This window comes from Ranitomeya imitator, chromosome 4 (assembly GCF_032444005.1).
Source record: "Ranitomeya imitator isolate aRanImi1 chromosome 4, aRanImi1.pri, whole genome shotgun sequence".
NCBI lineage: Eukaryota > Metazoa > Chordata > Amphibia > Anura > Dendrobatidae > Ranitomeya > Ranitomeya imitator.
The window spans coordinates 85982680-86010163 of NC_091285.1; the positions used below are offsets into that span (position 1 = coordinate 85982680).

At 42.7% G+C, this 27484-nt stretch overlaps 1 protein-coding gene across 1 annotated transcript in view; it reads right to left on the reverse strand.

Annotated features, from left to right (window-relative positions):
- ANKHD1 (ankyrin repeat and KH domain containing 1) overlaps positions 1–27484 on the reverse strand; it is a 226002-nt gene that overhangs the window by 81758 nt on the left and 116760 nt on the right. The window contains exons 10-17 of the mRNA XM_069763859.1: positions 25379–25488; positions 14247–14334; positions 12560–12687; positions 5941–6084; positions 4736–4823; positions 1729–2436; positions 489–628; positions 291–402 (exon numbers count right to left, since the gene is read on the reverse strand). Coding sequence (XP_069619960.1) covers positions 291–402; positions 489–628; positions 1729–2436; positions 4736–4823; positions 5941–6084; positions 12560–12687; positions 14247–14334; positions 25379–25488 — 1518 coding nt within the window. The remainder of the gene's footprint in view (positions 1–290; positions 403–488; positions 629–1728; positions 2437–4735; positions 4824–5940; positions 6085–12559; positions 12688–14246; positions 14335–25378; positions 25489–27484) is intronic.

Genomic DNA, 27484 nt, shown 5'->3' on the forward strand with positions numbered 1-27484 from the left:
CGGTTTTTTCCGGACACTTCCCAATGCATTTTGGAGTGGGAAATCCGCAAAAAAAACGCAAAAAGATAGAGCATGTCCGGATTTTGTGCCTGATGCGTTTTTTTTTGCGGAAAAAAACGCATCATGTGCACAAAACATGCGGAATTCATTCTAACTGATGGGATGCTTATTGTATGTGGGTTTTTTTTGCGGTTTTATAGCGTTTTTATCGGGAAAAACCGCGAAAAAACCAGAACGTGTGAACACAGCCTTAGTGTAGGTAGCTTTGGTCAATGATTTAATGCAAGTACCTTTTTTGTCTCGGTGTTCAATATTAGCACAACGAGTTATTAGGACAGATACAAGCTCCTCATGGCCTCCAGCACAGCCGAGCGTTAATGCAGTATCATGATTGCTTTCAGTCTGTAGAGGAAAAAAAAAAGGGAGGGGGGAAACTGTCACATTTCAACCCAATCTACAGGAGTATACAAAATTTGGGTTGTAATTACGTGTGCATCTATGTCCACTGAAGTAAAGGCTGGTAGCAAAGCATCTTGATCTCCATTTGTTGAAGCTGGCTGGAGTACAGAAGAAGAAACTGTTGTAGATGGGTCACTACCAGACACTGAAAATATTTTGTCGGATACACCTAAATGGGGAAAAAAAGAAAGAAAAAAAAATGTACATTGGTATGTACAGATAAATGCAGACAAACCTGAAAACCCTCATCTTATGAGGACCTCTTTATGACTTAAAGGGGTATTCCCATCTCCAAGATCCTATCCCAATATGTAGTAGGAATAATATAAGCAAATAGCTCCAATTAGAAATATAGTATAGTTCTTCTGATTCGCTATGTCACTTATCTCATGTGGGGCATTGTAGTAGCTTAGGTAGTCATGGTTAACATTCGTATACTGACGAAGTGCTTAGTGGTAGAAACCATGGATACCGAAGCTACTACAATGCCTGCACAGGAGTTAGGTAACAGTTAATCAGAAGGACTATACAACATTTCTAATTAGAGGTATTTGCTAATATTATTACATCTACTACATATAGGATCTTGGAGATGGGAATACCTCCAAGTTTCAATCTGTTTTACCAACCTTTACAGTAATAAAACCATGCAGATGAATTGCAGTGCTGCATTTTTTTTTTGCAATTCCAGAAACAAGTAATGTTTCTGACTTCCTGTCGTAATCACAGGTACGAGTCTCCATAGTAACAGACAACACGATAACCAAGGGTAGTCTGATCCTGCAGTCGTACTCAAAATCTGTCACCAACTTTTTGCTAAACAACAGAATGAATTTGAGAAGTAGAGGACAGATGGGCTTCAGAATTAGACTCCATTAACTCTATACAAGATGCAAATTGTTCTGTACAAACAATAGCAAACTGGCATTACAAATATAAAGTCATTGGAACAACAAAAGTAAAAACTAGTTACAAAAGGCAGACATCATATATAGCTTTCATTTCTCTTATCTACAATCTCCCATATGGACAAACTGGGTCGTAAGAGCAAACACTAGATTTCTAATGAGGCTTCCAAGGATATTTCTGTAAATCACATGCCGTGACCCACTACCACAAAAGTGCAGATGCTGGAAAATCGCCAATTGTTACCTGCAGATTGTTGTGTTTCAACTCGTTTTCACACCACACAAATTTGACATGACCAGACACTTGACTCCTACCACTTAAGCATTCCATACAGACTGGTTCATTTTTGTCCGTTCTTACCTGCCATAATGTCATCAAGAGTATCATTTAGCATTTGGGCAGGAGACGCGATCATTAAATTTTCCGCAACTTGAGCAGACATGATATTACTACTGTCAAGTGTCTGTTCCAGGACGACATTACTGCAAGATATGACCGGTTCACTAGAACCTATTCCTGAAAGGCCGAGGTCATTCGATAATTTTGGCGCCATGTCCATGGGTGGCAATACCCTCTCTCCTTCACACGACTGTAGAAGTACTGTGTTGCAAACTGTACTTAATTGATCCAAGTCTTGACATTTCTCATCGGGAAAAATCACCTCTTCAACTATTAACGTAGAACTGCTAGGTAGCGAACAAGGGGGGAAAACAACAGTTTCTGGGTCAGGAGCATCTTCCAAGTTCTCTTTGCCAACTTGCTGCTGCGTTTTCATCTGCAATTGCCTTTCTACTTTTTGAAGTTCTTTCAGGATTTTCTTTTTCTTTTGAACCTGTTCTTCTCTGTTCTTTTTTAATTCCTCAATTTTATCTTTATTTAATGGCTCGCCCTGAATCAGTTCCAATGATTTTAGTTGTGCTCTTTCAATAGCACTAATCCGCTGACCAAGTTCATTGAGCTTTCCTTCCGTTTCCTCCACTGTGCAATCGGGGGGTTGATATTGCTGGAGAGGACATCTTGTTTCGGTGTCTGAAGAGTGGAGATTATAAGGAGTCCTCTTGGATGCACCTGTACAAAAAAAAAAGAATACATTTTTCTACAATGTTCATATTCTTGATCAGAGTAGAGCCATTTTGTATGCCAGCGTTACTGCAAGACAAAGAAATTTACAAGACAAATTACATGAGGGTGAACTATGCTCAGATCAGCTAGGATTTAAAGAGTTCTTTTCAACTCGGTTTTGGCATAGCCAAAGCACAAGTGGTGATTAGGATTTACCGGTCTGATATTGCAGGGCAGCCTTATTCTGACAGTCTATAGACAGCAGAGGAAACATTTCTTGGAAAAACAGACCAATCTTCGAGAACACGTCAATACTTCTAATGTCCCACACATGTAGACTGAGACCCAACACCAGGGGTGGGGATTCTGGTGTAAAAGCTGCAACTAACCAGGCAATAGCATTCTCCTAACCATTCACCGATCAGTCTATAGAGGGCCATGCCCCAATCACAAAGGTTATCGTATTAACCCTTTTTGCGCGGTGCTGCTTCTCCGCATCCTCTTCACACAATCAGACTGAGTGCCAATATAAGCTTATATTGCTGGCCTAGAAGCCGTCCATTTTATCCCTTAAACCACAGCCAGTTTTTGTGTTTGTACTTTTGTTTCTCCTTTCCCTTTGTTTCTATATTATATATATTTATATTTGTATTAGGAGCTTGTTTTTGCAGGATGAATTGTAGCTTTGAAGATTCAAAGTGTGGTGAAATCGCCCCCTAGGACTCCCATTTAATTCCTCAATTGGTGTAGGTTTTGATTTTAAGGTGGCCATTGTGTGATAAAAATGACCTGTAAATAGGATTCTTTGGATCACCATGATTATGGCGATACCAAATGTCTTTTTTTTTTTTTATTTAGTGGTGAAAAAAAGTTCAGAAGTTTGTATTGAAAATAAAATTTGAAAAAATTAAACGCCTTAGAAAATGGTGACAAAAAACAAATTTTAGTCTTCCAATGATGGGATGTGTGAGCAATTGCTTTTTGCAATGAAAGCTGACTTTTTTTTTTTTTTTTTTGGGGGGGGGGGGGGGGTGGGAGGGGGGGAGTAAATACAATGTTTTGATTACTTTTAATTACATTTGTTTCCATAGGAGTGAAGACCGAAAGACGGCAATTCAGGCATTTCGATTTGGTTTATTATTACTTGCTTTACAGTCACAAGAGGTGAGGACACCTGGACGTAGCCTCAGGAGAATATGGTAAAGTTGGAGCCTTCTACATCTCATTTAAATGGATTAATTCCATCTCCCCCATTTTCTAACATTTACATGACAGAATCATGTGTAGTTTGGAATTGATATTTAGCATAAAGAAAATGCAAGAAAGGGTCTTTGTATGGAGGTGTAATTCATCGTGCATAAAGCTACCTTCACACATAACGATATTGTTAACGATATCGTTGCTTTTTGTGACGTAGCAACGATATCGTTAATGAAATCGTTATGTGTGACAGCCACCAACGATCAGGCCCCTGCTGGGAGATCGTTGGTCGCTGAATAAAGTCCAGAACTATTTCGTCGCTGGACTCCTCCTGACATCGCTGGATCGGCGTGTGTGACACCGATCCAGCGATGTCTTCACTGGTAACCAGGGTAAACATCGGGTAACTAAGCGCAGGGCCGTGCTTAGTAACCCGATGTTTACCCTGGTTACCATCCTAAAAGTAAAAAAAAACAAACTACATACTTACCTACAGCCGTCTGTCCTCCAGCGCTGCGCTCTGCTCTCCTCCTGCACTGGCTGTGAGCGTCGGTCAGCCGGAAAGCAGAGCGGTGACGTCACCGCTCTGCTTTCCGGCCGCTGTGCTCACACAGACAGTACAGGAGGAGAGCAGAGCACAGCGCTGGAGGACAGAAGGCTGTAGGTAAGTATGTAGTGTTTGTTTGTTTTTTACTTTTAGGATGGTAACCAGGGTAAACATCGGGTTACTAAGCGCGGCCCTGCGCTTAGTTACCCGATGTTTACACTGGTTACCGGCATCGTTGGTCGCTGGAGAGCTGTCTGTGTGACAGCTCTCCAGCGACCAAACAGCGACGCTGCAGCGATCCGGATCGTTGTCGGTATCGCTGCAGCGTCGCTTAAATGTGAAGGGGCCTTAAAGCAGCTTTGGATCGCTATGCAGCAGGGCCCGAGTACCAAGCGGAGATACCATGTGCACAATGGTCTGCACTGGCGTTAAGTGTGGACCCCTCGAAGACTTACACATTCAACATCAAAGTGTGTCTCACAAAAAAAGATTTCTTGGAACAATTGTCCATGTTAGAAAATCAATACCATTTTGGCCAGTGACAACTTAAGTGCTTACCTTTCCCCAAATCAATCTGGTCTGGAGGCTTATCTGGTTCTTGAGGTGGCACCACCATTGCAAGCGTATGCATTGGTACACAAGAGATCTACAGCAACATAAAGGAGTGACAACGTCAGGTCATAGCTGCTAACTTTTGAATCAAATAGATTTTAATTAAGAATTAGATTGCATTTATATGTAACATCCTTATTTTCATTTCAAATTTTTAACAGTGTCAAACCCCATTATCCCCAAATAGCTGCTCACTTTACAGCAGACACAAGACACCCATTACACTGGAAATTGAAAACTAAGTCTAAATTCTGAATTTTCTTTGCTGCACATACTGCTTGTCACTTGTCCCATTTCTTTAAAGAAATATTATATTATTAATAATTGGGAGATGGTCAGATTTACCAATATTCTGACATTGTGACAGCATAACACACACTTGGCAATTACAGTAGATGTGCCAAGTTTATCATACTGGCAGTTTCATTGAGGTTTTCTCCCCACTGCCCGTCTTGGTGGTTACTTTAGTCTCTTCTTTTGAGCCTAAAACTGCCACAAACCAATAACATGTCAAGTTTCAACAGAGTTGCACCTGTATTTGTAGAGACTCCTAAGAAGTATCCAGCAAAGTGCAAACATTTATTCTTCGGCTCAGATCCTTACATTGGTCTAACATGATCTGGCATAACGGACACCATAATAGTGGCACCACAGTAAGGTTATGTGCACACAGCACCAAAAACAAGAGTGTTGGAAGGAAAAACAGTACACATGTTTAGATGCTTCTTTACGTGCATTTTTCCTAATTCATTTGAATAGGTGAAAAACACTGAAAGAATTTACATGTTGCAGAAAAAAAATGTTGATGGCTCAAATCCAGAAAGGAGAAATTTGCAGCAAGTGTATGAGATTTCACAAGTCACATTCACTTTGCTGGTATTGTAAAGTGCAGGGTTGTTTTTTTTTTTTTTTTTAACCTTGAGAACTGCGTGAGGGAAAAAAAAAAAAAAAAAAAAAACAGAGCGAAAAAGCACTAAACATTAAATCTGCATAAAAGTTCTAGAAAATGAAAACATTAATTAAATATGAAAATTTTGTTGACGTTTATGTAAAACGAGAAACAGTTTCCAACTAAGAGGTATGCATTGGAGAAAATACAAGAAAATGGCAAGAAAATAACACAAATACACTGCATAGGAAACGTAACTTACAGCAAAGGGATCCTGGAGCGCAGAGGTCAACTGACTGATATCAGTAGGGGGAACAGACATCGCATTTTTGGGGTAATCCAACAAATAAGAAACCACGTTTGTATGGCCTCCTTTTGCAGCTTCTATCAGCATTGTGGATCCATCCTGAAAAACATAAATAACTCCTCAAAGTTTATCCAACACAAACAAATCTAAAATGTAATGGTGCCACGGTTTGTGGGAATTAGATTTTTAACACAGTCTATAGCATCCTAATGTTTTTTGCAACCTGGTTGTATTATAGGGGTAAGTTTATTTCATGTGAAAAATGGGCCTTAACCCCTTCATGACCCAGCCTATTTTGACCTTAAAGACCTTGCCGTTTTTTGAAATTCTGACCAGTGTCCCTTTATGAGGTAATAACTCAGGAACGCTTCAATGGATCCTAGCGGTTCTAAGATTGTTTTTTCGTGACATATTGGGCTTCGTGTTAGTGGTAAATTTAGGTCAATAAATTCTGTGTTTATTTGTGATAAAAACGGAAATTTGGCGAAAATTTTGAAAATTTCGCAAATTTACATTTTGAATTTTTTTTCTGTTAAACCAGAGAGTTATGTGACACAAAATAGTTAATAAATAACATTTCCCACACGTCTACTTTACATCAGCACAATTTTGGAAACAAAATTTTTTTTTGCTAGGAAGTTATAAGGGTTAAAATTTGACCAGCGATTTCTCATTTTTACAACGAAATTTACAAAACCATTTTTTTGAGGGACCACCCCACATTTGAAGTCAGTTTGAGGGGTCTATATGGCTGAAAATACCCAAAAGTGACACCATTCTAAAAACTGCACCCCTCAATGTACTCAAAACCACATTCCAGAAGTTTATTAACCCTTCAGGTGCTTCACAGCAGCAGAAGCAACATGGAAGGAAAAAATGAACATTTAACTTTTTAGTCACAAAAATGATTTTTCAGCAACAATTTTTTTATTTTCCCAATGGTAAAAGGAGAAACTGAACCACGAAAGTTGTTGTCCAATTTGTCCTGAGTACGCTGATACCTCATATGTGGGGGTAAACCACTGTTTGGGCGCACGGCAGGGCTTGGAAGGGAAGGAGCGCCATTTGACTTTTTGAATGAAAAATTGGCTGCACTCTTTAGCGGACACCATGTCACGTTTGGAGAGACCCTGTGTGCCTTAACATTGGAGCTCCCCACAAGTGACCCCATTTTGGAAACTGGACCCCCCAAGGAACTTATCTAGATTCCTAGTGAGCCCTTTAAACCCCCAGGTGCTTCACAAATTGATCCGTAAAAATGAAAAAGTACTTTTTTTTCACAAAAAATTTCTTTTCGCCTCAATTTTTTCATTTTCACATGGGCAATAGGATAAAATGGATCTTAAAATTTGTTGAGCAATTTCTCCCGAGTACGCCGATACCTCATATGTGGGGGTAAACCACTGTTTGGGCACACGGCAGGGCTCGGAAGGGAAGGCGCGCCTTTTGACTTTTTGAATGGAAAATTAGCTCCAATTGTTAGCGGACACCATGTCGCGTTTGGAGAGCCTCTGTGTGCCTAAACATTGGAGCTCCCCCACAAGTGACCCCATTTTGGAAACTAGACCCCCCAAGGAACTTATCTAGATGCATACAGAGCACTTTAAACCCCCAGGTGCTTCACAGAAGTTTATAATGCAGAGCCATGAAAATCAAAAATAATTTTTCTTTTCTCAAAAATGATTTTTTAGCCTGGAATTTCCTATTTTGCCAATGGTAATAGGAGAAATTGGACCACAAATGTTGTTGTCCAGTTTGTCCTGAGTACGCAGATACCTCATATGTGGGGGTAAACCACTGTTTGGGCGCACGGCAGGGCTCGGAAGGGAAGGCGCGCCTTTTGACTTTTTGAATGGAAAATTAGCTCCAATTGTTAGCGGACACCATGTCGCGTTTAGAGAGCCCCTGTGTGCCTAAACATTGGAGATCCCCCACAAATGACCCCATTTTGGAAACTAGACCCCCAAAGGAACTAATCTAGATGTGTGGTGAGCACTTTGAACCCTCAAGTGCTTCACAGAAGTTTATAACGCAGAGCCATGAAAAAAAAAAAAAAAAAATCTTTTCTCAAAAATGATTTTTTAGCCTGCAATTTTTTATTTTCCCAAGGGTAACAGGAGAAATTTGACTGCAAAAGTTGTTGTCCAGTTTCTCCTGAGTACGCGGATACCCCATATGTGGGGGTAAACCACTATTTAGGCACATGCTGGGGCTCGGAAGTGAAGTAGTGACGTTTTGAAATGCAGACTTCGATGGAACGCTCTGCGGGCGTCAAGTTGCGCTTGCAGAGCCCCTGATGTGGCTAAACAGTAGAAACCCCCCACAAGTGACCCCATTTTGGAAACTAGACCCCCCAAGGAACTTATCTAGATATGTGGTGAGCACTTTGAACCCCCAAGTGCTTCACAGACGTTTACAACGCAGAGCCGTGAAAATAATAAATACGTTTTCTTTCCTCAAAAATAATTTTTTAGCCCAGAATTTTTTATTTTCCCAAGGGTTACAGGAGAAATTGGACCCCAAAAGTTGTTGTCGAGTTTCTCCTGAGTACGCTGATACCCCATGTGTGGGGGTAAACCACTGTTTGGGCACACGTCGGGGCTGAGAAGGGAAGTAGTGACTTTTGAAATGCAGACTTTGATGGAATGGTCTGCGGACGTCACGTTGCGTTTGCAGAGCCCCTGGTGTGCCTAAACAGTAGAAACCCCCCACAAGTGACCCCATTTTGGAAACTAGACCCCCCAAGGAACTTATCTAGATATGTGGTGAGCACTTTGAACCCCCAAGTGCTTCACAGACGTTTACAACGCAGAGCCGTGAAAATAAAAAATCATTTTTCTTTCCTCAAAAATGATGTTTTAGCAAGCAATTTTTTATTTTTTCAAGGGTAACAGGAGAAATTGGACCCCAATAATTGTTGTGCAGTTTGTCCTGAGTATGCTGGTACCCCATATGTGGGGGTAAACCACTGTTTGGGCGCACGTCGGGGCTCGGAAGTGAGGGAGCACCATTTGACCTTTTGAATACAAGATTGGCTGGAATCAATGGTGGCGCCATGTTGCGTTTGGAGACCCCCTGATGTGCCTAAACAGTGGAAACCCCTCAATTCTAACTCCAACACACCCCTAACCCTTATCCCAACTGTAGCCGTAACCCTAATCACAACCCTAACCCCAACACACCCCTAACCACAACCCTAACCCCGACACACCCCTAACCCTAACCACAACCCTAATTCCAACCCTAACCCTAAGGCTATATGTGCCCACGTTGCAGATTCGTATGAGATTTTTCCGCACCATTTTTGAAAAATCCGCGGGTAAAAGGCACTGCGTTTTACCTGCGGATTCCTATTGAGGAACAGGTGTAAAACGCTGCGGAATCCGCACAAAGAATTGACATGCTGCGGAAAATACCACGCAGCGTTTCCGCGTGGTATTTTCCGCACCATGGGCACAGCGGATTTGGTTTTCCATAGGTTTACATGGTACTGTAAACCTGATGGAACACTGCTGCGGATCCGCAGCCAAATCCGCACCGTGTGCACATACCTTTAGAATTAGGCTATGTGCACACGCTGCGGAAAACGCTGCGGATCCGCAGCAGTTTCCCATGAGTTTACAGTTCAATGTAAACCTATGGGAAACAAAAATCGCTGTACACATGCTGCAGAAAAACTGCACGGAAACGCAGGGGTTTACATTCCGCAGCATGTCACTTCTTTCTGCGGATTCCGCAGCGGTTTTACAACTGCTCCAATAAAAAAATCGCAGTTGTAAAACCGCAGTGAAATGCGCAGAAAAACCGCGGTAAATCCGCGATAAATCCACAGCGGTTTAGCACTGCGGATTTATCAAATCCTCTGCGGAAAAATCCGCAGAGGACCAGAATACGTGTGCACATTCCTAACCCTAATCCTACCCCTAACCCTACCCCTAGTTCTTACCCCAACATTAGTGGAACAAAAAAAAAAAATTCTTTATTTTTTTTTTATTGTTCCTACCTATGGGGGTGACAAAGGGGGGGGGGGGAGGGGGGGGGGGGCATTTACTATTTTTTTTTATTTTGATCACTGAGATATAACCTATCTCAGTGATCAAAACTCACTTTGGAACGAATCTGCCGGCCGGCAGATTCGGCGGGCGCACTGCACATGCGCCCGCCATTTTGGAAGATGGCGGCGCCCAGGAAAGAAGACGGACGGACCTCGGGAGGCTTGGTAAGTATAAGGGGGGGAGATCAGAGCACGGGGGGGCGTCGGAGCACGGGGGGGTGGATCGGAACACGGGGGGGTGGATCGGAACACGGGGTGGGGGATTGGAGCACGGGGTGGGGGGATCGGAGCACGGGGGGATCGCAGTGCGGGGGGGTGGATCGGAGTGCGGGGGGGTGGATCGGAGTGCGGGGGGGTTTAATTGGAGCACGGGGGGTGTGATTGGAGCACGGGGGAGCGGACAGGAGGACGGAGGGGAGCGGACCACAGATCGGAGGGCTGGGGGGGCGATGGGTGGGGTGGGTGCACATAAGCGTTTCCAGCCATGGCCGATGATATTGCAGCATCGGCCATGGCAGGATTGTAATATTTCACCAGTTTTTTAGGTGAAATATTACAAATCGCTCTGATTGGCTGTTGAAAGTGAAACTGCCAATCAGAGCGATCGTAGCCACGGGGGGGTGGATCGTAGCCACCCCCCCTGGGCTAAACTACCACTCCCCCTGTCCCTGCAGGCCGGGTGAAATGGGAGTTAACCCTTTCACCCGATCTGCAGGGACGCGATCTTTCTGTGACACAGCATATGCGTCACAGGTCGGATTGGCACCAACTTTCATGACACATACGCTGTGTCACAGGTCGGGAAGGGGTTAAAATAAATAGATGCTCTCCTTCCTACTGGAGCCTCAGTTCTTAGGCACCAGCTACCATGTCCTCTACTGGTCTCAAAAAGAGGTCACGTGATCAGTGACCAATCATCGCTACTGATACAATTCTGACAGTCTCCTTGCGCTCTTCTAGTTCAGATGGAGTGTCAGTTTCAGTCAATCCGTGGCCACTAGACATCCTCTCCCAAAATGGAGGGGACCAAGACAGCCAGGATCAGACAGCAGTGTGCAGAAGCAGCACATTGCCAAGTTCTCAATGAGGTGCACGTTCGGTCTCCGACGAGTACCTGCATTGTGCTCATACTGTGGTTTTACTGGGCAGCACAGTATATAAAGGTCCCGGATTCATCAAAGTTATGCCAGAAAACACTTTTGCACCTGCCAAAATTGGGTGGTCTCACCCGCAAAAGTAGGTTGCTAAACCCTCACATAATATTTTTTTCAAAGTACTGGCGTATTTAACATCAAACGTTACTCCAGTCCATACGAGGCTGGCATACGAAACACTAGTCTTAATGAATTGGGTGCCATGGTTTTGGAGGGACTTAGCACAGAAACAAAGCAAAAAGTGATCAGGAACTTGGTCTTTGATATTTCAGCATGATACTACATTTTTATTACAAGACTGAAGTAAACACAACCCTTATGGTCCGTTTAGATATGCCAATAATCAAGGAATGAGTGTTTGTAAAAATCCATGTCGCCGACTATAGGCCTGTCCAAACAGGCTGGCAAACACTTAAGAAACCAGCAAAACACTTGTTTGTTGAGTGCAATGATTTTTTTTTAAATCCTCCATCAGTGTAAAAAAGCAAGTAAACAACCGCCAATTAACGGTGGTATGATGGCCTGGATCAGGCCATGTAAACAGAACTTAGACTCGCACGTCTTCTCAGCACGCATGCCCTCATTGTCCAAAACATCTAGTTGCAGAAGGATACATAAAATAGTCTATCCTGAAACTTTATAAATTAAACTTAGGGCTCAACAACTTGGATAAGGTCAGTTCTTGTGGTCATAAAACGCAGCACATTGATTTCTCCAGACACCATGTATGAATTAGCTTGAACGGTACATCATGGCACCTGGTACACATTTGGGGCTGTGCAGGCTTACATCATGTTGATGGCTGGGACGGGGTATAACACTGATGAATGTGGAAATGATGAGCAGAATGTTTGTAATGTGAGCCACTATAAGATGCCAATGTATCTGTCAGTGGGCCCCAAAAGGTAGAATGCCAGCCTACTATAGGAAACATTATCTGCAAGCCGTCTCTATGACCAAGGCTAACTTTCTTCATGGTAATGCAGCACCGCCCACCGAAATGCCATAGGAAGCACACGAAATATGATCAAAGAAGAACAACAAGCTCCAGCATTCCGATAAGACAAGCATGCAAGATTGTATTCAGTGTTTATATTGCTTGGATTGTACAACTCAAGGTTTATTGGAATGCTGGAGCCTCTATTTCTTCACAGGAACTAGAAGCAGATAAACGGGGTTTCTTTACGTCTCCTTCAGAAGTCCAATTCTCAGATTTCGACTGTCGCCTCAGCTGCTCCCCTTGGAGTCCGCTCACTATTCCATGTACACCACCACAGCAGTACCACAGCAAGTGGCGTTCCTTGGGTGCAATTTCTATAATCCAGTCATTAACGGTTGCACTGCCGCGGTAGGATCAGTAACTCACTTTAAGCCTATGCGTTGGATCTGCTCCTTTTGCCAACAGCAGCTCAACAACAGCAAGATGTCCACCGGCGCATGCGAGGGACACAACGGTGTGATCATTATTGGCAGTAGCTTGATTAATGTTGGCTCCTAGAAGGTGGGAAAAAAGCACAAAAATAAGAACACCTAACCAGCACATGAGCAGGCTACTAACCACCCTCCCTGACCAGCACATGAGCAGGCTACTAACCACCCTCCCTGACCAGCACATGAGCAGGCTACTAACCACCCTCCCTGACCAGCACATGAGCAGGCTACTAACCACCCTCCCTGACCAGCACATGAGCAGGCTACTAACCACCCTCCCTGACCACAGACATTTCCAGCTTTCATCACCAATGTTTGCTGCAGCAAGCCGGAGGTCACAACTCAACAGAAGTCTATAGACCGCCTCATTCCGGCTCTCAGACTTCCATCGCGAGCTTGTGACGTAGCTTCTGACTTCCAGCCAGTCAGAATTCATGGTCACAAGATGGCGCAGCAGAAGTGGAGCTGAGCCAAAAAAAAAGGTAAAGACGGTGGCAGGTAAGTATGAGACAGGGGTGTGGGACCTTCATTCAGTAGCACCAGCCCAGTGCTACAAAACACACAGTGGTGCTTTAACAGCTTCTTCTTACGTCCACAGAAAGGGCCCAATGCCATCAGCAACACAAATTATAATGTATACACAAAAAAAATACATATTGCATAAATGTCAACGATGCTTATACACAGACTGCACAAACATGTCTGACATCAAGTCATGGGGAAATGAAAGGAGGATACAATCATTAAAATCTTACATCAACTAACATCTATAGTCCATATTTTAGGGACTAAACCAGCCGCTAGTCTTCCTTCCTTATGATTAACCATGACATGGGATCGCCAAGCATGTCAATGGCTTTCTTTTACTTCATGGACTTTCAGTAAGAATTTTAAAAACTATTTTTGTCGCTGAAAGTTGATGTATGATCCAGCCTTATGAAAGGTAAGCCTAAGTAAAGCGGTTAGCTGGATGTTATCAATTACATCAGTGATATTAGAAGCTAGGAACAGCTACGTAAATTGGATAGAGGTTGTCTAACACAGGGGTCCCCAACTCCAGTCCTCAAGGCCCACCAACATGTCATGTTTTCAGGATTTCCTTAGTCTTGCCCAGGCAATAATTGCATCACCTGTGCAATGCAAAGGAAATCCTGAAAACATGACCTGTTGGTGGGCATTGAGGACTGGAGTTGGGCACCCCTGGTCTAACAGATGGAACCGCACATGTAGTAGCCCATAGTCTACACTAAACACATAACACAATCGATCTCCGTTTTTTCAGCAGCAGCGAAGATCATGCGTATAAAACCGCTATGGACAGATGAAGTGAAAATTCCACCAACAGTGGTGCTGGAGCAGTCAGGTAGGCGCTGAAAAGGCTATATAATTTTTAGGAGAGGAGAAACAATATAAAGAGTATGTGTCAGTTTATGAGAAAATAAATAATCAGTGAGAGGTATCTTTACACCTAGCAGATTTTTTTTTTTGTTGGTAGTTTCTACAGAAAAAAAAATCTGCTACATTTAATTTCTGCGATTTGTGTCCTCAAAATTTGCTTATAATCCAAGTTATAATCTTTAAAAAATAGAAGTATTGAGATAGATATTTTTATAAAGACATACCTTTGCTTATGAGAAACTGAACAGTACACAAGTGCCCAGCTCGAGCAGCTTTCATCAGAGGCGTTCTGCCTCCTTCAGATTCATGTTCCTACCAAAGAGGAAAAATTACATTTTATATATCGGTATCCTCACAGACCTAAGATTAATGTAAATTTTTCCAGCATATACTAATAATTAAAAGCTGAAAAAGTAACCATCGTAAAATAAGAAACTTTGTAATATACGGTATCTTACCAGAGAAAATCTGCTCTCTCTCCGCAAGAATTGTTCGTTATCAAAACTCTCAATTTTGCGCTATAATCTGTATTCAGTGAATACAGACTTTCCCACTACTGAGATAGGACTCCACTTCTCCTAATTTGTTTTAAAAATAACTAAATAAATAAAGGGACTTAAAAATACTTAGTAAAAGTACCTGAGCAAAATGGATTCTGCTGCCTTTTTGCAATCTGTGCTTTGGCAATTGCTGACCAAATGATAGGGGACAAGTCTGGAGCCATACAAGCTGCTCGCAATAGCACAAGCAACATGCAGCCTGGCGTTGTGTTGAAAACTGGCTCCTTGACGCTTTGGAAAAATGGCTGTACCATCGGATCCATGATTGATCAAGTCTGTATTGCATGTGAAGTTAGACATCACAAGCCAAGCCTCAATAGTGCTTACACAAAATCAGAAGGCATTTGCATGACATTGGGCTACAGACCAAGAGTCCAGCTATAAGTTTTCTATAGACCTCATGCCACCAATCTCAAAAGCACCATTGTGTTAAGCAAAGCAGCAAGAGAGGCTGGAATGGAGGTCCAATCTTTTCAACAAGTCCTGCTTTCGCCTTGGATGCAATAGTAGCTGTAGATTAGTCTGGAGACCATGCAATTTCCTGACCAGAGACCTTCACGAGGGACTGTCACACCAGTCCTTCTCCCACAATTATGGAGTGTGGTGGCATAATGTACAGTAGATGGACCACCATAGCCTTCATTCCAGGTACACACTACCAGCTTGGCATTACATTGATTTGGTGGTGGAACCAGTGATAAAGCCATTTCTTCAGTGTGACCCTGGAGCAGTTATTCAACAAGACCATGCAAATTTACATGTTACTCATCCTACTGTAAGCAGCGTGGCTTAAAGGTATTGCCACGGCCTGCAGAGTCTCCAGACTTCTCTCAAATGTGCTCGATCCGAGATGTCATTTGTTAGAAATTGCAGCAGAAGCTGATCTTCAGGATTTGCCCAAGTGAATTCAGCGTAACAGAACATTCCTCAGATAACCATTAATAAATGCATTTATAGCCTTAAGGCATGGTGCTCATACTTAAAGTGGAATGAATCAAGGTAGAGTGAAAATTTTGGTTCAGTTTTTCATAATTTAACATAAATAACGTGTATTCATCCTGCGATATCCATAATTCCACAACATTTTATTCTTGGTGCCACATGTGTGCAGGTGTCTGAATAGTAGAACAATGTACCACAATTCCAGAGTCTGCTAAATCTTTCTGAAGGCCTTTTGCAGTTAAATGAGGGTCTTGACTTTGCCTCTGTAGCAATCCTTCGAGCAGCTCTCACTGAAGCTTTGCTTGGTCTTCCAGACCTTATCTTGTCCTCCACCGTTTCGGTTAACAGTCACTTCTTAATTAAATTTAGAACTGAGACAAGGGCAACTTGAAAACACTTGCCATCCTATAGCCACCTCCTGCTTTGTGGGCTTCCACCATTTCAATTTTCAGAGTGTTAGGCAGCTGTTTAGAAAGACCCATGGTTGCTGTTTTTTGCACAAGATTAGAGGCTGGGTTTTTATAAATCAAGGATGATGGTGAACAAGCCAAACCTCTAAGGCCCCTTTCACACACATCAGTCACAATCCGTTGGCTCAACGGATCCGTCGCAGATTGTGAAAAACTGATGCAACGGATCCGTTTTTTTTAATGGATCCGACTAGCAGATCTGGCTAATTGGATCGGAGCATGCTCCATTTAAAAAAAAGGAATCAGTCGCCGGATTCCATCATTTGAGGGATCCGGTGCCATAGGCCAGGGGTGTCAAACTGCATTCCTCGAGGGCTGCAAACAGATCATGTTTTCAGGATTTCCTTGCATTGCACAGGTGATAATTTAATCACCTGCAGAGAATGATTCCAGCACCTTGTGCAATGCTAAGGAAATCTTGAAAACACGCATGGTTTGAGGCCCTCGAGGAATGCAGTTTGACACCCCTGCCATAGGCTTCCATTCTAGCAAATGACAGATGGGGAAGGATCTGTCACTGCTGTTATTTTTTTTAACGTACACAAAAAACGTTACTTATCCATTGTTTCCGGCCGCCGGACGAACAATTTTCGACGGCTCCGGCGAACGACAGATGAAACGTGAGGCCATCAGTCGCCAATACAAGCCTGAGAAAAAAACGGATGCAGCGGCACAGTCACCAAATCTGTTTTTTTTTTTTTTTCAAAATTCGACTGATTGCGACTGATGGAAAAAAACTGACGTGTGAAAGGGGCCTAACAGGCGAATTAAAGAAGTTGTCCACTACTATAAAGTTTTTTTTTTTTTTTTTTTCATAAATCTTGCTATTATGTGCCACTGAAAACATCTACTGTGTTTATTTAGCAATATTAGCTGTTATCATGCTGTAGCAGCACATCTTCAGTGCTGGATCCAGCTCTCATGGGGTTAATCGACAACTTCCTTTCTCCTGAGTTATTGTGCTCTAATACTACAAGTTCCATGATGCTTTGCACTGCCACTGAGCCCGAACCTAGCACACCCACTCCAAAAACACACCCAAACCCCTCCCTCTCTCTTCAAAAAGATTTGTGATGTCATTTCTATCCAACCTCCTCTTTTACATTTGTCCAACCCACACTCCATTACACACAGAGATAGATAGATAGATATAGGATAGATAGATATAGGATAGATAGATAGATCTAGGATAGATAGATAGATATTAGATGGATAGATATTAGATGGATAGATATTAGATGGATAGATATTAGATGGATAGATATTAGATGGATAGATATTAGATAGATAGATATTAGATAGATATTAGATAGATAGATATTAGATGGATATTAGATAAATAGATGTGGGATAGATAGACACAGACAGATAGAATTAGATAGATATGGGATAGATAGATATATAGATATCTGTATGTATCTATTTCCATAGATATGTCCATATCCATGTTTCGAAACCCCTTCACCCCTGGAGCTTTTTTCGTTTATCGCTCCCCTTCTTTCCAGAGCCATAATGTTTCCGTCAATATGGCCATGTGAGGACTTATCTTTTGCGGGACAAGTTCTACTTTTGAACGACACCATTGGTTTTACCATGTCGTGTAACAGAAAATGTGAAAAAAAATTCAAAGTGCGATGAAATTGCAAAAAGTGCAATCCCACACTTGTTTTTTGCTTGCCTTTTTGCTAGGTTCACTAAATGCTAAGACTGTGTGCACACGTTGTGGATTTGATTGCAGATCCGCAGCGTTTTTTGCAGTACGGAATTGCATTAAATCCGCAGTGTAGTGCACAACCAATGTAAGTCTATGGGAGCCACAGACTTGTTGTGCACATGCTGCGGAGAAGGCCGCACCAAAACGCAGCTTTTATTTTTCTCCGCAGCATGTCACTTCTTTTGTGCTGAACTGCAGCGTTTCTGCACGCTTAGGCCGGGATCACACACAGCGAGATACGGCTGAGTCTCGCAGGTTAAAACCAAACTCTGGAGCGGAGCGTGCGGCCGCATAGCAATACATGGAGCTGCACGCTCCACTCCGGAGTGCCGGTGCCAGAGCTTGTATTTAACCTGCGAGACTCGGCCGTATCTCGCTGTAGTGTGACTCCGGCCTTAGACTTTCATTGAGATGTAAAAAATATCTGCAGTTTTGCTGCGGATGTGGGTCAGAGAAACGCTGCAGTTCAGGAGGAGGGAAGTGTGTGGGCCGCGACCAGGGCCGGACTGGCCATCGGGCACTTCTGGCAAATGCCAGAAGGGCCGGTGCCAGTAGTGGGCCGCTGCACTCTTTCCCCCCTACTCCCGCCAGCGCCGCCGCCGCATTCAACTATACCGGCGTCTATGACGCCGGTATAGTTCAATGCAATGATGGAGGAGAGAGCGTCCGCTGACGCTCCCTCTCCCATCATTCCCCGCTCTGCCTCTGACACTGCGGGTGCGCAATGACGTCATATCATCGCACACCTGCTGTGTCCCGGGCTGTGCTGTGTACATACCACTGTGTGGGCTGTGCTGTGTACATACCACTGTGTGGGTTGTGCTGTATATACCACTGTGTGGGCTGTGCTGTGTACATACCACTGTGTGGGCTGTGCTGTGTACATACCACTGTGTGGGCTGTGCTGTGTACATACCACTGTGTGGGCTGTGCTGTGTACATACCACTGTGTGGGCTGTGCTGTGTACATACCACTGTGTGGGCTGTGCTGTGTACATACCACTGTGTGGGCTGTGCTGTGTACATACCACTGTGTGGGCTGTGCTGTGTATACACCACTGTGTGGGCTGTGCTGTGTATACTACTACGCGGGCTGTGCTGTATACTACTACGCGGGCTGTGCTATATTATGCAGGCTGTGCTATATACTATGCAAGTTGTGTTCTATTATATGCGGGCTTCGATATATACTATGGGAGGTATATTATATTCTATGGGGGAGGCCATGTTATATACTATGTGGCTGTGTTATATACTATTGTGGGGGTATATTCTATTCTATGGGGGAGGCTGTCTTATATACTATGTGGGGTATATTATATTCTATGGGGGAGGCTGTCTTACATACTATGGGGGGCTGCATTATATTCAATGGGGGCTACATTATATATTATGGGGAGGTGGGCTGCATTATATTGTATGGGGGGCTGTATTAGATTTTATGAGAGATGATTGCATCATACTCTTTGATGGGGCTGCATTATATTCTATGGAGAGGTGGGCTGCATTCTATTCTATTCAGGGCTACATTATATTCTATGGGGGGCTGTATTATATTTATATTCTATGAGGGGTGATTGCATCATACTCTATGGGGGGCTGCATTATATTCTTTGGGGGGTTACATTATACTCTGGGGTGGCTGCATTATACTCAGCAAATTCAGATGTAAGGCTACTTTCACACTTGCGTCGGTACGGGGCCGTCGTTAGGCCGGCGTTACACTAGTTAGTTTTACGGACGTATGAGCGCATAAAATACGTCCGTAAAACTCACCTAACAAACGTCCCAATTATTCTCTATGCCCCTGCTCCTATCTGCCGTATTTTACTGATCAGTATTATACGGCTTTCTACGGCCGTAGAAAATCGCAGCATGCTGTGTTGTTCACCGTATTGCGCAAAAAAACGCCAATGAAAGTCTATGGAAGCCCCAAAAATACGGATTACACACGGACCAGCAGTGTGACTTGCGAGAAATACGCAGCGGTGTTAGAGAGAAAAGCCGGCAATTCAGTGCAGTGTACAGTAAAATCACACTGACAGCTTACAGTAGAATAAATGTGTACACATAGGGTATATATATATACATATACATCAGTGAGACACATATATGTATATATATTACTACTTCATACAGCGCTAGATAGCTTTAAAGCCGGTAACTCAATTGCCGGCTTTTGCTATCTCCTTCCTAAACCCGACATATGAGACATGGTTTACATACAGTAAACATCTCATATCCCCATTTTTTTGCATATTCCACACTACTAATGTTAGTAGTGTGTATATGCAAAATTTGGCCGTTCTAGCTATTAAATTAAAGGGTTAAATGGCGGAAAAAATTGGCGTGGGCTCCCGCGCAATTTTCTCCGCCAGAATGGTAAGGCCAATGACTGAGGGCAGATATTAATAGCCTGGAGAGGGTCCATGGTTATTGCACCCCCCCCCCCCCCCCCCCCCTCCTGGCTAAAAACATCTGCGCCAATTCCGGCACTTAGCCCCTCTCTTCCCACTCCCGAGTAGCGGTGGGATATGGGGTAATAAGGGGTTAATGTCACCTTGCTATTGGAACGTGACATTAAGCCGGGTTAATAACGGAGAGGCGTCAATAAGACGCCTATCCATTATTAATCCAATAGTAAGAAAGGGTTAATAAAACACGCACACATTTGGAAAAAAGTGTTTTAATATTCTTATGTATGTATGTATGTATGTATGTATGTATGTATGTATGTATTGAGTTTTTTTTTTTTCATTCAACACATTAGCCGGATGATGGGACTACAACTGTCCCATCATTGGCTAATGTGCCAGTCACTGTCAGTGTAGCAGGCAGGCAGAGCCCGATGGGACTTGTAGTCCCATCGGACGATGCCTGCACACACACACACACGACCACACACACACACACACACACGACAACCCCCCGCAGCAGACTCCGGCACCGAGCGGCACAGCAAACCCCGGCGCCGAGCGGCACATACCGTCACCCAGACCCCGGCGTCAGGCATCCACACAATCACCCCAGCAGAGCCAGAACAGCCCCGCCCGCCGCCAGCACAGCCCTGCCCGCCCCCAGGACAGCCCTGCAGGCAGCCCCCAGCCCCGCCCACAGCCCACTCACTCTTGCTGAGTGACTGCTGACTGTGGGGGATGGTCACGCCTGCTGCTGACGTCACGTCAATTTCCAGAGTCTGGAAATTGACGTGACGTCGGCGGAAATAAGCGGCGGCTGCAGCCTGGGGGTCATGTGACCCGTACCCAGCCATAGCGCCGCTCACAGGCGAAAACGGCAACAGAAGGTATTTACACAATTCAATAGGGGCCCTGGGGGGATACATTGGGGGGTTACATGAAAGTAGTGGACAACCCCTTTAAGGTCTTAAACCTTGGTCAAAGTTATCTGAGCACACAAATTTCCAAGGGTGTCCAAACTTTTCATACTTTTGTATTGCGACACAATCTTCCTTTTGTAATTTTTAAAATTTAAAAAATGACAATATAATAATTTTGATAAACATAATCTACTGTGGTAAGGTGTTTGTATCATACTCTTTAACCTGCACTGTGCACCTTATTACCAGCTGCTGCTTTTTTCCCCCCTCACCATTTTGGAGGCCCCTTTTTCTGCCATGTCTTTCTTAAATTTGTTTTTATACCATTGTTATTTAATGAAGATATTCTTTTATCAACACGTTGTTTCCTACCACTTGTTATCTATAGAGCACCTTACCATAATATATTATGTTGATCATATATTTATGAAGTGCCAGCCTCTTTTATTAGGACCATGGGAATAATATAATTTTTTTGCCTAAAGTACAATGGAAATGTAACTTTAGTCCTTTTAAAGATCATTTCATCTTCTATTGTTTAATTGTTCACAATAACATTAATTTTAACCAGGGGTGCACAAACTTTTACACGTGTGTGTGTGTGTGTGTGTGTGTGTGTGTGTCTAAAATATATACATACATAATACACACACATACACAGCTCAAAAACAACAAAAAAATCATATCCTAGATATCACTGAATGAAATATTCCAGTTGAAAAATCTTTATTCCTTACATAGTGGAATGTGCTGAGAACAATAAAACAAAAATTATCCACATAAATTAAAATCAAAGTGTAAAATCAAAATTACAAGCTGATCCAACTTCAGTGGAAATGCCTCAAGAATAGGAAATTATGCTCAGTAGTGTGTATGGACTTCACATTCCTGTATGACCTCCCTACAGTGCTTGATGTTCTCCTCCCAGACCTGGATGAAAGCATCAACCAACTCCTAGACAGTCCGAGGTGCGAAGTGGCATTGGTGGATGGAACCAGACATGATGTCCCAGATGTGCTTGATTAAATTCTTCGGAACAGGCAGACCAGTCCATAGCATCAATGTCTTCATCATTCAGGAACTGCTGACACTAGCCACAAGGCCTAGCATTGTCATGCATTAGAAGGAACCCAGGGCTAACTGCACCTGCATATATTCTCACAATGGTTCTGAGGAGCTCATCCCGGTAAATAATGGCAGCCAGGGTACCTGTGGCTAGCACATGTAGGGCTGTGTGGACCTCCGAAGAAATTCCTCCACACATCTTTACTGACCCACTGCCAATTTGACATGCTGGAGGATGTTGCAGGCAGAACACTTTCCACAGCGTCTCCAGACTCTATCATGTCTATCACATGTGCTCAGTGTGAACCTGCTCTCATCCGTGATGAGGACAGGGCACCATAGTTGAATCTGCCAATCTTGGTGTTCTCTGGCAAATGCCAAATCTCCCTGCATGGTGTTGGGCAGTAAGCAGAATGCCCACTCATGGACGTCGGGCCCTCATTCCACCCTCATGAAGTTTGTTTTTGACAGTTTGAGCAGATACATGGATGTTAGTGGCCTGCTGAAGGGCTTTTTGCAAGCTTCTGGCACTGCTCCTCCTGTTGCTCCTTGCGCATAAGGGAGGAAGTAGCAGTCCTGCTGCTAGGTTGTTGCCCTGCTGCTAGGTTGTTGCCCTACTACAGCTCCCTCCACATCTCGTGGTATTGATGTGCCATCCTGGATGAGCTGCACTACCTGAGGAACTTCTATGGGTTGCTGCTGTACCACTAGGGGTAAGCGCAATGACAAAATGCAAAAGTGACCAAAACAACAGCTAAAAGAGGATGATAACAGAAATAGTCTGTGGTCACCTGCAAACCACTCCGTTATAGGGGTTTTGTCTTGCCAATTGCCTATCATTTCTACCTGTTGTCTGTTACATTTGCACAACAGCAGGAGAAATCGATTCACAATCAGTGTTGCTTCATAACTGGAGAGGTTGATTTCACAGGAGTGTTATTGATTTGGGGTTACATTGTGTTGTTTAAGTGCCCCCTTTCTTTTTTTGAGCAGTGCATATTGTGACAAACTCACTGGCAAAGTAGTGTAGGGGTGGCATGTTTCACTAAGGTTATTCGCTTCAGTGATCATAATCTAGCAACTGCTCCAGCGCACCAAGTAAGGGGTTTATCAGTCATGTTTAGTGGTAGGTTGATTGAACAGCTGCAGAGTGGGAGAAGTCCAGGGGATAAATACCCAGCCTTCTAGAGTATTCAGGGTGGTGTGGGCCCGGAGGTGCAAGCTTTGGAGCGGTGTTTTCATGTTAAGGTAAACTGAACCCAGTGTTTGTTCCTGAAGCAGATCGATACCTGTAGCAAAAATGACTGCCATACATTATGTTTTTGATCGCCTGTTAGGCCAGGAAGGCAGTGCTTATTTTGCACTGGTTTATGCAGTACTCTTAATAAACCAGTAGAAGATTTAAAGAGATATCGTGTTCCTGTGTCTACCTCTTTTGTGCAGCCATTTTTTTTTTTTATTGTTCTGCAGTTTGTCCTGAAAAATAGTTTTGGTTTAAGTATGTGTTGACAGTAAACTTGCCTACCTCACCCAATTTTTGAATCCACACATCTATTAGGCAGCGCAGGTTTAACCCCTTTCCTCCCTTGAGCGTTCATCTCTCCTTCTTGTGAGTCTGCGGCAGCCGTTTTTAAAGCGTCATATGTGGTTGTGGGTACACAAACCGAACCAGGTGAGCAATTTTTCATGTTTTATCACTATTGTTTTTCGCGGTTAAAACCCTATTAGGCTTTCTCCTCCTTCCAGTTTTTTTTTTTTATTTTATTTTTTTTACAGAGATTGCGTGGAGAGAGTCTGATCTCTGGCTTGAGTTTTAATGCCATAAAATCTGCTTTCTTTCGGAGGCTGGCTCAAACCCCCTTCACTGGGTGAGCTGGTCAGTGTGTCTCAGTTCACAGATCTCCCCTACTCTACAGCAGCAAAGGTCACAGAGAATAAACAAAGGCATGATCTTCTCTTATTTCTGTTACACATGTTTTAAAGATATTAAAGGGAACCTGTCACCAGGTTTGGCCGATATGAGACACGGCCACCGCCTTTCAGAGCTGAAACACTGCCGCCGTCAAACGCAACACGTTAGGATTTTGTTGCAGTCGGTGAAGCTTCAAACCGATGCATGCGTAGAAAATGAAAAGTAGCTGCCGGTTTTCCCCAGCAATGATGCAGTTCAGCAGTGCTCCCAGTCTTCATTTTCTTGCAGCCGACAAGAGACTGTGGCTGTCATGTGCTGGCCACATGTAACCAAAGAGAAAGGTCATTGCTACATTGTGGGGGGATAAATGCAATTATTGTTTCATTTATATTTGTGTCAGTTTACAAAAAGAAAAGAAAAATGTTCATATGCTCCAGATATGCATAAGTTTCCCTGGTGGAATAAGGTTTCGGTATTTAGTGTTCACGACTGATTTAAATTTATATAGAAATAAAAATCGCTAAAGTTATCAAAAAACCTATATTGTACAAAGTTTTAATAATATATTGCATTGTAATAAGTTACATATGTTTAAACTTTCTCCACCAATTGTACATTAGTCACTAAATTATCTATAACCCACAATGTTATGTGTATTGAGGAAATCATCCAGCCCTTTTTTTAAAAGCGGTTATAGTGTCGGCCATTACTACCTTTTGTGGTCGGCATTCCACAGTCGGACTGCTCTAACTGTAAAGAACCATTTCCTGTTTAGCTGCCGGGATCTAATTTCTTCCACCCGTAATGAGTGTCTCCTGATCCTTATTACGATCTTTGGAAGGAATAAGTCATGTGCAAGTCACTTGTACTAACCACACATACAGTCGTGTGAAAAAGTGTTTGCCGCCTTCCTGATTTCCCATTGGATTTTTGCTTTTTAAATAATAAATTATTATTTATTAAAGACTTTCATTTTAAAACTGCATTTTGTGTTTACTTGTGTTTTCTTTGTCTAATATTTTAATTTGTTTGGTGATCTAAAATATTTAAGTGTGACAAATGTGCAAAAGAATAGGAGATAAGGAAGGGGCAAATAATTTTTCACACCACTGTATATTTATACACATACATGAGATCTGTTCGAGTCTTTTTTTTTTCTCTAAGCTAAACAAGCTCAACTTTTCCAACCCCTCATCATATGAGAAGCCTTCTATTTTGTGTAATAATCTAGTTGTCCAACTTTAAACTGACTAACTTCTGAATGTCATTTTTATAAGGTGGAGCCCAAAACTGGTTCCCATATTCTAGATGTGGCCTCACCATTGATTAAAACCTATCTGTTTTGATCACACTTACCAGATCAGCTCCAGCTTGAAGCAATGCTTCTGCCACATCTGTGTGGCCATTTTCACAAGCATATGTTAGCGCTTTGTCTCCTGTAGCCGTGGAGGCATGGACATTTGCACCTTAAAGTAAAAAACATCAGAGTTTGGTGTCTGCAATATACAGTATATCTAGTGGGAGATTAAAGGGTTTGTGAAGGAATAAAAAAAAAAAAAAAATACCGTATATACTCGAGTATAAGCCGACCCCCCTAATTTTGCTACAATATTATTATTATTATTATTATTATTATTATTATTATTATTATTAATGCTGCACAAATGATTATGACCCCATAAAGAAGCTCCATACAGATATTTGCCCCATATAATGCTGCACATGGCCCCATAAGATGCTCCATACAGATATTTGCCCCCATATAATGCTGCTCCAGATGTTTGCCACATATGCTGTTGCTGTGATTAAAACAATTAAAAAAAAAAAAAAAAAAAAAAATCACATACTCACCTCTCAGGCCCCCGGCAATTGCTATACTCCCTTTTCCCGTTCCACCGACGGCCGCCGCTGTGTCTTCCCCGTCCTGTGCACTGACTGTTCAGGCAGAGGGCGGCGCGCACTAATTGCGTCATCGTGCCCTCTGACCGGAGCGTCACTGCAGAGAACACATCGGTGCCGACGGTGGAACGGGGAGCAGGTGAATATCGCGCACTGCGTTATACTCACCTGCTCCTGGTGCGGTGTCCCTGGTTCTCCGGCCTCAGCAGCTTCTTCATGTAGTGAGCGGTCACACGGTACTGCTCATTACAGTAATGAATATGCGGCTCCACCCCTATAGGAGTGGAGTCCATATTCATTACTGTAATGAGCGGTACCATGTGACCGCTCACTACAGGAAGAAGCTGCTGGCGCCGGGGAACCAGGGACACCGCACCAGGAGCAGGTGAGTATGATTACACAGCTCCGCTCCCCCTCCCCACCCCTGGGTATGACTCGAGTATAAACGGTAAGCCTTTCTTCTAGAAGTTGTCCTTGGGTTGTATGTGCCATTATAGATCACCCCACAATATACTAGCTCTATGTACACCATGGACAGCCATATAAATGCATGCATTTGTATATATGTTTAACTATTCAGAAATTATGCCGACCATTATTTTAACCCCTTCACAACATCTGACGTACATGTACATCAAAAGTATTGTTTGAAACAATCCAAATAATAATTTGATAGAGCATAAAAGTGCCTCTAAATATGTCATATCAAAGCACATCCCCACAGATAAATATTGGGAAAAAAAGAGGATCCATTGCAAGAGAATGAAATTAAAATTAAATAATTTTATTAAATCAATTTTAAAATAATTCTTATAAATTCAAGCAGACAGAACAGTAGTGGCTTGCTGAACAGGAATTAATACAATGCGTGTATACTTCTTAGTAGGGCATAGTATTCAAAATTGCACTTATCCTGCTTCCACCACCCCAAAATACCATACAATGAAGCGATTTTACCATAGAGATGTAGTATTTTCAAGCCTGATATAAAGTGCAAGTGCTTAATTCAAGAGGCTATATGAAGTTATAAAGTGCTTACAAGTACTGGTATAAGGTGCAAGGTTAAGTAAATTAAAACACAAAGCAAAGATACTTACAAAGTGCCCTGTGCCTTTAAGCATTGGTGCAGCAAGGGGGTGGTGGATTACTTTACGTTCTGCTTGAATTTTTAAGAATTATTTTAAAATTGATTTAATAAAAAATCTTTAATTTTAATTTCAAGCTTTTGCAATGGATCCTCTTTTTTTCCTAATATTTATCTATGAGGGGATGTGCTTTGATATAAAAAGCATTGTGCCTGCCTTTGATTTGGGCTTGCACAGTGAGCCTGCATCTTTCCCAGCATATGCCGTGGGTCGAGTGGAGATCTACGCATTAAGTCCCACTGTCAGTCCCCAAGGTGACTAACGGTAAAAAGTGAGGAAAAAAAAAAAAATACAAAAGTTCAATCACCCCCCTTTTTGAAACATTAAAAAAAAAACACATTTGGTAATGCTGCGTTTGTACAAGTCTGAGCTATCAATATATCAAATAAATTAATCTGATCAGTAAACCACATGAAGA